At 38.7% G+C, this 14,560-nt stretch overlaps 1 protein-coding gene across 1 annotated transcript in view; it reads right to left on the bottom strand.

Moving 5' to 3' along the window:
- OSBPL1A (oxysterol binding protein-like 1A) overlaps positions 1-14,560 on the bottom strand; it is a 300,437-nt gene that overhangs the window by 233,816 nt on the left and 52,061 nt on the right. Inside the window, exons 8-9 of the mRNA XM_006895041.1 lie at positions 2,112-2,173; positions 1,970-2,014 (exon numbers count right to left, since the gene is read on the bottom strand). Of these exons, the coding sequence (XP_006895103.1) occupies positions 1,970-2,014; positions 2,112-2,173 (107 nt within the window). The remainder of the gene's footprint in view (positions 1-1,969; positions 2,015-2,111; positions 2,174-14,560) is intronic.

Genomic DNA, 14,560 nt, shown 5'->3' with positions numbered 1-14,560 from the left:
AAATATTTGAGAACCAGAAGGATTTTATGTCTGTGCTTTCAGAAGCACTGTGACAATTAAATTTTAATTTCTACCTAACTGGCAACTCCACATTTTATAAATCAAAATTGGCTACAGGGTTTTCTTGGTGATTATCTTTGTTGTTGTTGCTGTTATGTGTCGTCGAGTCGTCTTTACAAAAGCTATTCTCCAGGCTTTGTACTGTGAAGGCACCAGATGAGTTTTAACCATCAACTTTGACATTAGCAACCAACCACAAACTGCACCCCCCTCCAAGGTCAATGTTTACAACAAAAGGCACACTGTCATTTTTTCTGACTGAGTGGAAAATGTATTTTGCTCCTACTCTGGGTTATACAAACTTGGTAACCTAAAAGTACTAGACTAAGAATAAAAAGGAAGTAATCGCTACAGCTAAAAATGGCCTAGGGGAGCTCTCTGGTGGCCTAGTAGTTAGAAGCTGTGCTGCAATCCCAAAAGCACCTAGTTCAAATCCAGCAGCTACTCCACAGGAAAAGGATGGGCAACCTCCTCCCGAGTGATTTGTTGTTGTTGTTGTTGTTGTTATTGTTATGTGCCATCGGGCCACCTGCAACTCTATGTACAACAGCTCTGAAGCCTGCCCTGTCCTGAGCCAGTCTCACGACTCTGACACGCCTACCCTCATTACCCCAGTTACTCTATCAATCCATTTCATTCATGGTCTTCTTTTCCTGTGCTGTCCCTCCATTCTTCTAAGCATGATGTCCTGCTCCAAGGACTGGTCCCTCTTGGACACCTGCCCAAAGTATGTGAGACAGAGCTTCGAAATCCTAGCCTCCTAGGAAAAATTTGGTTTCACCCTCTCCAAGACATTTATTTGTTTTCTGGGTGGTTCATGTCTTCTCCAGTATCACAATTTGAAGGCACAGATGATTCTTCTGTTATTTTATTCCTTATCCAGATCTCTGATGCATAGTAAGTAATTCCGAAGACCATGGACTAGATCAGGTACACTTTAATCTACTGACATTTAATATATTGACTTTCTTGCTTTTTAGTACTCTGGAGAGGTCTATGACAGCAGATTTTTTCCAAATTAGTCCTTTGATTTCCTGATTGCTGATACCAAGAGTGTTGATTGTGGAGCCGAGAAAGCTGTAACTGTGAACCACCTCAATCTCTTTTCCATCTATCATGGTGCTGTCAGTTGACACAGCGGTGAAAATCTTCGTCTTCTTGATGTTGAGCTTCAATCAAGATTGAAGACTACAGTTTTTGACGTTCTGCAACAAGTGCTTCAGGTCCTCCTCAGTTTCAGCAAGCAAGGTTGTATCATCTGCATAATGCAGACTGTTGATGAGTTTTCCTCCAATCCTGATGCCACATGTTGATGAGTCTTCCTCCAATCCTGATTCCTCCTCATAAAGCCCAGACTCCTGAATGATCTGTTTTGCATGTAGATCGAAAAGATATGGAGGCAGGACACATCCCTGATGCATACCTTCCTGATTTTGAACCATGCAGGTGTTTTCTTGCTCTGTTCTGAGGCCTGCTTCCTGGTCTAAGCCCCTGAAAACCTGCTAGAGGGTCAGCTATGGGTTGGTTCTGACTCTACAGACCACAACAATAACAGTAACGGCCTAGTAAGTCTAGCAACGTAAAAATGGATTAGGTTATAAGATCTAAGAAAGATTAAATACTTCAGAAATTATTGTTGTTGTGTCTGAACTGACCCACAGCTGAACCTCCACAGGGTTTTCAGAGGCAGTAAATTCCCCGGGAAGAGACTGCTCATCCTTCTCCAATGAGCAGCTGGTGGAGTTAAGCTGTGTGCCTTTGGGATTGCAACACAGCTTCTTACCAGTAGGCCACCAGAGCTCCTTCAGAACGTTTTTTTTTAAAAAAGGAGGAATATTTCCTGAAATAAAAACTGAACATATCAAAATTTTTGTTTCCAGTTTTAAAATTAAAAACAAAACAAACTTACCTTCCAGAGAGGGCCTTCGTAGCGTTTCAGTGCTTTGTAGGTGACCTAGTAGAAACATTTTTTTCATTAACAATGGATCTATATAATTTTAATGTCCAATAATTGTTTTCAAAATCTATTAAACAAATTTACTAATACATACCTTATTACCTACAAATATGTGTTTCATTTCAGCTCCCTGGGCTAAATCAACAGGCTTCTGATCTGTATTTAAAAAAAAAAAAGAAAAGAGTCATCAAGAGTTTGATTGCTGTACACAATAAGCACTCTTTTCATCAATTACATCTATGTATTCTTCCCTAAAAATTAACTACTTGACACTGACATTCTTGTTTTTGTTTTTAAATAAATTTTATCCCAGTTTGCTTACAAAGTTCGTATGTTTTTCATACTATCTTCATTCACATATTGTTTCATAAAATCCTTCCCTTTCATTGTATTTTAGAAAATTAATCAAGACTGTTTTTTAAGTAAGAACACTCAGTCAAAGCTCTCAGGTTCTGGTGGCTCAAGTTTCTGGACTTAAGTCATTTTCAGTGGCTGCTGTAACAAATTATGACAAACTTAGAGGCTTTAAACGATATCAATTTACCAGCTTGCAGTTCAGATCAAAATCCTGAAATGGGTTTTAGTGGATATAAATCAAGGTGTGGGGCAGCCTGTTACAGTCCTGGAGAGCTGACGGAGAATCTGTTCCCTTGCCTTTTTTTTGCTTTGAGAAGCTGTTTGCCTTCCTTGACTCTTGGCTCCTTCTCCCACCTTCAAAGCACAGCATTTTAACATCTGCTTCTATCTTTCTATCTTCTCTAGATATTTTGATTAAGAACCATTATTCAGTACACCAAGGAGTCCTGGTGGCACAATGGTTAAGTGGTCAGCTGCTAACCAAAAGGTCAGTAGATCGAACTTGCCAGCTACTCCTCCAAGGTGAAGAAGCCTGATGATCCCATCTCATGTAGCTACTGCCGTGTGCCATCAAGTCAGTTGTGGCTCAGTTTCTGTACCAGTTGTGGTACTGTTTCTATTAGGCACCTCTATGTTGGTTATGACTCATAGCAGTAGAGTCATCAGACAGACCCTTGACCTCTTGTACCATCCTCACAGTCACTGCTGTCATTTGCTATGGTCACTGTCAATTCATCTCGTTGAAGAACTTCTCTTTTTCCTTATCCCTGAACTTGCCAAGCATGATGTCCCTCATTAGGGACTCCTTTCCTGAAGGCATGCCAGGTAAATGAGACAAAGTCACACCAACCTGACTTTTAAGGAGTACTCTGGCTTAACTTCATCCAAGACATATGTCTTTGGCAGTGTACAGTAAATTCACTATCCTGGCCACCACCACTCTTTAAAAGTTATGAACTCTTTATTCACTCTTCCTTGATTAATTGTCCAACTTTCACAGACATACTAAACAACTGAAAATATGCTTGATTTGGGTGTATCTGAGTTCATAAAGCCACGTCTTTGCTTTTTTTAGCACTTCAACAGGGGCTTTTGTAACTGATATGCCAAAGGCAATATGTCATTTCTTGCACTGATTGTGGACCTATGAAAAATGAAATCTCTGACTAGTCTTTATTCCATTAATCATGATGCTGTTTATTGGTCCAGTTGTGAGAACTCCCATTTTCTTTAGGTTGATGTATAACCTATACTGAAGGTTGTAGAGTCTTTTAGCTTCATCAATAAGTGCTTCACGTCTCTCTTATTTTCTATAAGCAAGGTTTTGTATCATCTGACATCACAAGTTATTTATGAGTCCTCCTTCAATCTTGAGGCCACATTCTTCTTCACAGAATGCAACTTCTTAGGTCTAAGAGCGACCTACATGGATGAGGCTATAATCTTTGAAGGAGAAGATTGACAGGTCTTTTTCTGCAGAGTAATTGGTAGGTTCAGACTATCAACCAGTCCATTTGTAATCAAGTACTTAACCTGTGACTATTATATGACCAGGGCTCTTTCTGTATAAATAACAGCCTAGGGAGCTGTATGTACAAGCACTATTCTGTCACACAGAATCACAGTGAGTCAGAATCTACTTGAGAGTACAGACAAAAACAACTGAGAGACCATACCACTCCTCAGCTACTTTACTGGGAAATAGGGTGCTACAGAGCTCAGAAGCTAAGGTTGTGATCGTCCACAACAGAATACAAAAGGAAAATATGAAAGTGGAGCATGAGGTTACTATGGCAACTTTCCTTAACCTTATAAATGCAAGCACTCTAAGTTAAGCCAAATAACAACAAATAAAAGTCAGAATTGATTTTCTCAAAGTTATTTACTAAGGTGAACCAACACTCTATGAAGGATACAAATTAAACACATTTTATCCAAATTGGTAATAACTGCTTTAGAAATAAAAGTTGCACATTAAAAAAACCCTTCAAAATAACTAATCAGACTGAAACACATACATGTAATATTGTTGTTGTTGCTGTTACGTGCTGTCAAGTCACTTGCGACTCATAGTTACCCCATGTACAGCAATTCTGAAGCCTGCCATGTCCTTAGCCACTCTGACTCTGACACCCCACTGCCCAAGCTACTGTATCACTCCATCTCATCCAGGATCTAATTCTCCTGTGCTGTCCCTCCATCCTTCCAAAAACAATGTCTTTTCCCAAGGACTGGTCCCTACTGGCCATTTGCCTAAAGTATGTGAGATGGAGCTTCAAAACCCTTGTCTCCAGGGAGAAACTTGGTTTCACGCCCTCCAAGAAAGACCTGTTTGTTATCCTGACAGTCCATGGTATGTTCCAAACTGTGCAACCCTGTGGTTTTGCCCCTACTCATCCTCACCCCTCCGCTCTGAGCCCCTCTTTCCTCGGTGGGTCCTGATACATGTTTTCTAGTTTTCCTTCTATTTTACAATAATGGTCTTATGTAGTATTTGTCCTTGTCCTGTGTTAGTTCACTCAGCATAATGCCCTTCTGTCTCCCCCAAGTTATGGAGCAATTTTTTGAAATTGTTCCTCTGTGCTGTATAGTAGTCCATTGTGTGAATGCATCACAATTTCTCAATCCATTCAGTTGTGTTTGGACATTTGGGCTGTTTCCTTGATTTTGTGATGGTGAATAATGCTCCTATGAACACTGCTGTACAGATCTCCATATGTGCCAAACAACTTTTTGCATAAGAATCTCCTAATGAACTAAAAAGGGCTCTAGTGGCCTAGTGGTAAGAAAGTACACTGCCTGTCACAGACGAGAGTCACAGATAGGCAAGGGAGTAGAGAGGAAGCTCCCACTCACTTGCTTTAAGTGTCAATCTGAAGGACACATGGTCAAGGACAGCCCACATCAGGTCCTTGTGGCTGACAGGACTGACAGGCCCCAGCTCCCAGCTGGAAACAAAGGAGGATGCTTCAACGATTTAGATCCTCCCAGAATAGCTGTGGGTGAGCATTAACATTACTGGTAAGTATATTCATTTTCTCCTGGACACAAGAGCCTACTATTTGGTCCTAAAAGCCCTCTGAGGTCCCAACTCTTCTCACTATTTCTTAGTTGTTGGAACTGACGGAAAACCTCATGAACAGTTCCTTGCTTCACCTCTGCCTTGCATGCGGACTTCTGAGTTGTAAAACAACCCAGTTGTAGATGGAATTTGGTCCAGGACCTAAGAACAATAAATGACATAGTTGAGCCTCTACATCTTGTGGTTCCTAACCTTTATACTATAATAGACAAAGTGCTAGTCAATAGGCCTTTTATTGTAAGAACTACCTTCCCTCTGTAATTTGATTTGTGCCACTATTAGAGCCTCTACTTGGAATATTAATGTTTTTTAATTTTTTACTTATGTACTTTTAACTTGTTAGTTAAATTTGTGTCTTCTAGGCTGCAACGGTTCCATGATACATCTTCAAGGATATGAACATGTACGGCTAAGCACAATTGATAACAGTGAATCTAAACTCCAAAATCAATCTCCATAATAGTCTATGTGTTTCCTATTGCCAAAGGGCCCCTTTAGAGTAGTGAGAGATTTTCACCCTGAAACCCACAGCGTCCCTTTTCAGCAGGAAGTAGCTAAGAGAATACGCCATCCCCTTTCCTTTATGAATCAGGGTGAAGTCTCTCTCAGGGAGGAGTGATAGGGAATGACAAAGGATACACTAACAAAGGAGATTTAATCAGAACTGGCTTTGACAAGCACTGTGGCAAATGGACAATTAAAATGGACTTTCAAGGGGGGGGAGAAGAAGAACAAACTGGGGAGGAGGGTAGAGAAAATAGTGCAACAATGAATGAATGGAAACCCAAAATCTCTGTAAATGTTCATTAAAATTAATAAAATTTAATAATAAAGAAGAGACATAAATAGATTAAAAATAATAAAAAATTAACTAAATAAAAAGAAAGTACACTGCCAACCCAAAGGCATGCTGTTCGAATCCACCACCTGCTGCATGGGAAAAAAGATGTGAAATCTCCCCTCATGAAATTTACAGTCTCTGAAATCCAGTGAAGGGTGAGTTATAATTCTGTTCCAACTCGACAACACACAGCAAGTTACAATGAATTGAAAAACTCAAACGTGCTGACCTCATGTAGGTTCTGACTGATGGGAACCTTCCATCAGACTCCAAGGGCTATAAATCTTTATGGGAGGAAATTGCCCATCTTTCTCTTGAGTAACAGTTGGTGATATAAACTATGACCCTATTGGTTCCTGGTGCAACTTGTAATATACTAAATGTACATTACTAATTACTAAATTAGTGCTAAATGTACTAAAAGTATTCATGTACCAGAGCTCCTTTATCTGCTAATGGTAGGCTAGTATCTGTGTCAATTCCTCTTGGGACACTTTGTACTGAGAGGGAAAAAAAACCCTGAGAGGTAAAAAAAAAAACCCAAAAAAACAAGGAGGAACAGACATAAAATTATTTTAAAAAAGGATTTATCAAATAATGAATACTATGAAGAAGTTTTTAAATGAATTATTTGATAGAGACTGGCTAAGTATAGTGTCAGGGTTTAATTACTTAAAAAGCTTTCCTAGCCATGTCTTTCACCACATGACTGGGAGAGGGGGAACATGAAAAAGGGTATATTTAATAAACTAGGGAGCTCTGGTGGCTTAGTGGTGAGGAGTTGCATTGCCCGTCCAAAGGAGTATGGCTTGAATCCACCAGCTCTTCCATGGAAGAAAGATGGACAATCTCTTCCCATGCAATTTACAGCCTCTGAACAACCCACTGGAGGCTTGAGTATGAGTTGGTTCCCATTCATTGATGGTACCTAATAGTAACAGAATCATTATCATCATCATCAACAACAACAACTAGTCATTATGAGATTAGCCAGATCTTCCCGTCCCACCAGCACTGAGCAGGTTTAGCAGTGAAGGCAGGAATCTCACTACCAGAAAGGAAGCAGCAGCAGAGTGTGCTGTGTATGTCCTTCAGAGCCAGTGACTCCTGTACCAGTCACACTAGGACTGACACCAAAGCAGCAGTGGCCCCAGCAAGAGACCAACGTAAGACAGCTATTCCACAGAGTCCCAGCCAGGGGCCTCCTAGAGACTGAAGGGTAAATGACATAGTCGGCAGGGCTAAAGGAGCACTGTAACCCTGCCCTGAGCCTGAGGCTGAAGGTCAAAAGGCCCGTAAGCACACCCAATCTGTCCTTGTATCCTGATGCCAACCTAAACTGTAACCTGATTATCTCCCTAGTAAATCCTCTATCTGTGAAATCTATTCGGCTATTGAGACAGAGTTGGGAGCCAGTAGTAGGATAGACAGTCAGTGCTAGAATTGGCAGAAGCAGCTGCAGAAGAATGAAGGTCACGTCTGACATATGGGGATCAATGTGTTATTATAAATGTTACTGATGGGGACTGTTCCCCTTTGTGTGATAAATAGAGGTCAGATGTGGCTATCCCAGTGTGACCTCCAATCTTTCAACACTGTTGTTGTTAACTGCCATCAAGTCAAGCATGACTCATAGCAACCCTATGAACAAAAGGTCTGAGGCCATTCTATAACTACCGACATTCATCAAAGTTCATAGTTTCCAGAGGCATTTGTTTAGGAAGTGGATGCCACTTCTCCTTCCAAAGAGACCCTTCATCTTGGGAATTGAGAGGCTGATTTGGGAGGGCCTTTCTGTGGAAAAGATGCTTAGACGGTAAAGAAGGATCTAGTCATGTAAAAATACAGGTGGATGGTATAGGTCTATCCAAAGGAGTAACTAATATAAATGCCCTAAGAAAAGAACAAGCTCAGGTGCAGGGGAGAAAGTCAATGAAGAAGTAACAAGGAGTTAAGAGGTCAGAACTCTGGGAGCTACAGTGCATCTGGCTTTATTCTCAACATGATGGAAAGCCAAAGCAGAAGAGTAGTATTGCTTGACTTCCGTTTTAAAACACTGCAAAAACTATTTTTAGAAAATGTGAATTTTTTCAAATAAATGTGTCTTTTACATGAAAGTATTTGTTTAAAATAATTTTATTTTGGGCAAGGAATTGCTAAAATATTTTAATACCACTATTGTGATTGCCTTTGTAAAAGCTTTTAAAATCTTATGGTTTTTTTAAAGCTTTTTAACAATTTCTATCTCTTTAACAAAGATGTGACATGAATTTTCACCATCCTTGCCTCTAAGGAACATGCCAGTTTGTATTTCCTCCATGACAGACTAGCTTATTCTATTGTCAAGCCATGGGATATTCAGTATTCTTCACTAACATCACAATTCTAAGGCATCAATTCTTCTTTGGCCTTCTTATTCACTGTCAAACTGTCAGATGCATAGGAATTGAAGATACTATAGCTTGTTTCAGGAACACCTTAGTCTTCAAGTGACATCCTTGCTTTTTATCACGTTAAAGTCCTAGACAATAGATTTTCCCAATGCAATACTTATTTTGATTTCTTGACTGCTGTTACCATTTGTGTCAATTGTGGATCCAAGTAACATGAATTCTTTAACAACTTTAATCTTTTCTTCATGTATCATGGTGTTGTGCACTAGTCTAGAAGTGAGGATTTTTTTTGTTTTTTTGATGTTGAAATGCAACTGATACCGAAGGCTATAGTCTTTGATCTTCTGCAGTAAGTGCTTTGGTCACTTCCTGAACAGGACTAGCCAGGTGTTAATAAGACACCCTCAAGGAAATGGACTGACACAGTGATTACAACAATGGGCTTGACCATGACAGAGACCATAAGGATAGCATAGGATAGGGCAAGATTTGGATATGGTGTTGATAGGGTCACAGTGAGTCATAGTTGACTTGTCTGCACCTAACAACAATGACTTTAATAGAGAACTCACAGATCATATTATTTACTCATATGCGTAATTCAATGATATGTAACATATTCACAGGATTGTGTAACCATTATGTGGTCTTTTATCCTGTTTGTTTTAAAAAGAGACCTTTAGGATCACAAAAGAAATAATAAATAAGAGTCAAGGTAACCTTGTTGGACCCGGGCTGCTGCTGGATGAAGCCACTTGGCACTAAGAAAGGTCAGAACACATGGAAATTTTCAGAGAACGCTTTGCCTACATAACCTGAAGGAAACAATGACTATTCTCCACAACTGACAGGGGAAAAAAGGGTCTTCCCCTACAGCTCACACCCTGAAGCTGGATTTACAGCTTCTATGCTGTGAACTGAAAGGTACACTGTTCAAATCCACCAGTCAATTAGTGGAAGAAAGGTGGGCTGAGCATTGGAGACTCAGGTATGGGTTGACTCAAAGGTAAAATAAAACAACAACAACAACAAATCCTTAGAGAAAGCTCTGGTAGCTTAGTGGTAAGGAGCTGCACTTCCAACCCAAAGGAACATGATGTGAATCCACCAATGGCTCTGCAGGAAAAAGATGGGCACTCTCCTCCTGTGTGTATACCATCAAATCAGATCCAACTGGTACAGGAGAAGACTGTCCCTCCTTCTCCAGCGGAGCATCCGGTGACTCCTGTGTGATTTATTGCCTCTGAAAACCCACTGGCGGGTCAGCTATGAGTCAGTTCCAACTCAAAAGTACTCAACAACAATATGAAATGCTTAGAGGCAAGGATGGTGGCATTTTGTCTCACATCTTTGGGCATATTGTGAGAAGTGGCCATTTCTTAGATTAAGACATCATGATGTGAAAGATGGAGGGTCAGCAAAAGAGACAAAGACTTTCAACAAGATGTACTGACACAGCGTGTAGAACAATGGGCTCTAGTGGATCAGAGACAAGGAGGATGACACAGAATACTGCCAAGTTCATATCTGTTGTTCATAAAGTCACCAGGAGTTGAAATCAACTTAATAGCATCTAACAACAACAACAACAAATGCTAAACCATCAGCTACTCTGTAGGAGAAAATAGGTAATCTCCTCCAATGCAATTTACAGCCTCTGAAAACCTGCTGGAGGGCCAGCTATCAGTCACTTCCAACCTCACAACAATGAGGAATTTTTTTCAGTATGAAACTGTGAGAAAGTAAATTTCTGTTTGGTAAAGCCAATCAATTGTGGTATCTCTGATATAATGCCATTAGAGAACAAAGAGAATATATGTGATGAAGAGAAAACTGGTTTAAAACAATATAAATAATGAAAGTGAAAGATAATAGTGCTATGCACTAAAGATGTAGAAGATATAAAAAAGAGATTTTTAATTAGAATAAAAGATGCAATGGGCAATGTCACAACAGAACCAACTAAAATTAAAAGGTTAATAATGGACTACTATAAAAAAATAAAACAAATATGAAAACATAGAGAAAATGGCCAAATACTTAGAAATTCACAACCTACCTAAACTGAAACAAATAGAAATTGAATACCTAAACAGACCCATTACAAAAAGAAGAAACTAAAAAGGTAATAAAACAACTTTCAGCCAAAAAAGCCCTGGACCAGATAGTTTTACAAGTGAATTTTATCAAAATTCACAGAAGAATTGTCACCAATTGTACATAAACTATCTCAGAAAACAGAAAAAGATGGAATTCTCCCAGATGTATTCTATGAAGCAAACATATCCTTGATACCAAAGCCAGGTAAAAACACCACCAAAGTAAAAAACTATAGGCCATTATCTCTCATGAACATAGATGCAAAAATCCTGAATAAAATCCTGGCCAATAGAATCCAATGATATATAAAAAAATAATTCACCATGACCAAGTGGGATTCATAATAGGTATGCAAGGATGGTTCAACATAAGAAAAACAATCGGTGTAATCCATCACATTAACAAAGCAAATAAAAAGAATCACATGATCCTATAAATTGATGCAGAAAAGGCCTTTGAAAAAATCCAATACCCTTTCCTGATTAAAACACTGAACAAAATATGAATTGAGGGAAATTTCCTCAACATGGTCAAAAGTACATATGCAAACCTGAGAGCCAACACTGTTCTCAATGGAGAGAAATTAAAGGCATTCCCTTTGAGAACAGGAACTAAGCAAGGATGTCCACCATCACCTCTCCTATTCAATATTTCATTGGAAGTCTTAGCGATAGCAATAAGGCAAGAGGAGAAAATAAGAGGTATCCAAATTGGCAAAGAGGAGGTGAAAGTCTCTCTCTATGCAGATGATATGAAAGTATACTTAGAAAACCCTAAAGACTCAGCAAGAAAACTACTGGACATAGTTGACTAATTCAGCAAAGTGGCAGGATACAAGATCAACAAACAAAAATCAATTGGATTTCTCTACAGTGACAAAGAAAATATATAGTCAGAGCTAAGAACACAATACCCCTACAATAGCTAATCACAAGATTAAATACTTGGGAGTAAATCTAACTAGAAACACAAAGGTTCTATTCAAAGAAAATTATAAAACATTACTATAAGAAACAAAAAGAGACCTGGAGACATGGAAAAACATTCCTTGCTCTTAGATAGGAAGACTCAATATTGTGAAATGACAATACTACCAAAGACAATTTACACATTCAATGAAATCTCAATACAAATACCAATTCCATTCTTCAATGAAATAGGAAAAGCAATCTCCAATTTCATTTGTAATGGAAAGAGACCCTGAATAAGCAGAGCACTTCTTAAAAGGAGAGACAAGAACAGTTAATAGAGATATATGATTGGGTATTATCATTATGACAAGAGTCCAGAATGAAGGTTCCATAGTGAAGCTTACTCAGGCAGGATGGGCCATTGAAGGAATTTTTCTTTTACTTTTCAAAGAGAAGAGCAAACTGGGGGAGAGGGGAGAAAAATGCAACAATGAATGAGAAGAAAACCAAAATCTCTGTAAATGTTCATTATAATTTATAAAATTTAAAAAAAGAGAGACAAGGTAGGAAGCATCTCACTCTCTGATTTCAAATCCTACTGCACTGCTGTGGTAGTCAAGACAGTGTGGTACTGGTACAAGGAAAGACACATAGATCAATGGAATAGAATTGAGAACCCAGAAATCGGCCCATTTATCTAAGGTCAACTGATTTTTGACAGGGAGATGAAATCAGTTAAGTGGGGAAATGACAGTCTTTTTTGGCAAAGGGTGTTGGCAAAATTGGACAGCTATCTGCAGAAGGCTCAGGCAAGACCCACACCTCACAACATACACAAAGACCAATTCAGAGTGGACCAAGGATCTAGGATTAAAGCCAAGGACAGTGAATTTCATTAGAGAAAAGCTTAGAACTTTGGAAGCCCTAATCCACAAAATGAACAGTCTTCCAGGCATCCTGAAAAACCTACAACTAGGATAGGATAAAATAGATGAGACCTTCTAAGAATCAAATCCCTATGTACATCCAAAACTTCTCCAACAGGGTAAGGAGGAGGACCAAAGACTGGGGAAAAAATATTTGGTAATGACATGTCTGATAAGGGACTTATATGTAGAATTAATAGAATACTCCAGCACCACAACAAGATAAAGGTAAACAACCCAATTGAAAAATGAGCACAGGATATGAACAGACATTTCACCAAAGAAGACATTCAGATGGCATACAAACACATGAAGAAATGTTCAAAATCCCTAGCTCTAAGAGAGATGTAAATAAAAAACTATGAGAGGTCATCTCACCCCAGTAATAGTAAAATTCAACAGAGCAGCAAGTAACAAATGCTGGTGAGGTTGTGGAGAAACTAGAACCCTTATTCACTGTTGGTGGAAGTGTAAAATGGTGCAATCACTATGGAAGGCAATATAGTGCTTTCTCAAAAAGCTGGAAATAGAAATACCATTTGGCCCAGGAGTCCACTACTGGGAATATACCCTAAAAAAAACCAGAACTGTCACCCAAGCAGATATATGCGCACCTATGTTTATTGCTGCTTTGTTCCTAACAGCAAAGAGCTGAAAACAACCCAAGTGCCCATCAACAAATGAATGGATACAGAAGCTGTGGTAGAGTCACTCAATAGAATACTATGCAGCATTGAAAACCAAGGAACTCATTGAATATTATACAAAATGGGTGACCCTGGGGGACATTTTGCTGACTGAAATAAGTCACAAAAGGACAAATACTGCATAATGCCACTGTTATAAAATAGGATTGACATCAGTTTTGGGGGAAAACTAAGAAAGGAGGGGATAAATAATGCATACTGCATTGAAACATTGAGGGAGAGAACTGTTTAAAAGGAATATAGGATTAAGTATTATTTTCATGACAAGAGTCCAGAATAAGAGCTGCATAATAATGTGGCCTGGGGGAGGGGGATTGTATAACAATGAAAGATTTTTTTAAAAAAAAAAAATGAACTGGGTGGGGAGAGGTGGGCAGGGAGGAAAATGTGCAAAACTGAATGAATGGAAATCCAAGTCCTCTATAATCTTTCATTAAAATCTCAATTAAAAAATAACTGTAAAAACAACAACAAACGCTTATGAAAGAGTAAAAGAAATATGCACCAAAGAACACATGGTTTTCAACATTAAGTAATTTTTCCATAGGGATTTCATATAGCACGAGGTTCAGATCTGTTGTTCACAAGGTATCTATGAGTCACAAAACAACAATATCATTAAAATTAAATAATATCTTTTAATGGGGAAGGAATGCAAGCACAGACATGCCATGAGTCTAGATGAGAATAAACAAAAGGCTCTGGGATATGCTTAGAGAAGTAACTTCATACATGAAATCTCTCCCTATATCATCCGTAGGCAAACTACAAGATAGTATCTACAGTTTCAGAGGTAGTGAGGGTCTTCTTCCAGAGAACAGCAATAAATATCACAATTTTTTTTAAAAAGGAGATTTTTGAGAGATATGGAGAGAAGTAAGTAAATGGACTTGAGATTTATTTTTTAATAAGTTTTATAGACCTGATGATGGACAAAACTGGGAGTGGTCATCTATTACTCTGATGGTGGGGCAAACATTTAAAAACGTTAACAGAGAAACTAATAACTAGTTTGACTTTTTCTAGCCAGCATCAAAAAAGGTATTTTACACCACAAGATAAAGGTAAATAATCCAATTGAAAAATGGGCACAGGATATGAACAGACACTTCACCAAAGAAGACATTCAGATGGCCAGCAAGCACATGAAGAAATGTTCAAAATCCCTAGCTCTAAGAGAGATGCAAATCAAAACAACTATGAGATATCATCTCAGCCTAGTCAGA

Source organism: Elephantulus edwardii, unplaced genomic scaffold, assembly GCF_000299155.1.
Source record: "Elephantulus edwardii isolate Elephantulus edwardi_28Jun2011 unplaced genomic scaffold, EleEdw1.0 scaffold00155, whole genome shotgun sequence".
NCBI lineage: Eukaryota > Metazoa > Chordata > Mammalia > Macroscelidea > Macroscelididae > Elephantulus > Elephantulus edwardii.
The sequence above is the reverse complement of the archived record's forward strand: the minus strand, read 5'-3'. Positions and strand labels throughout refer to the sequence as shown.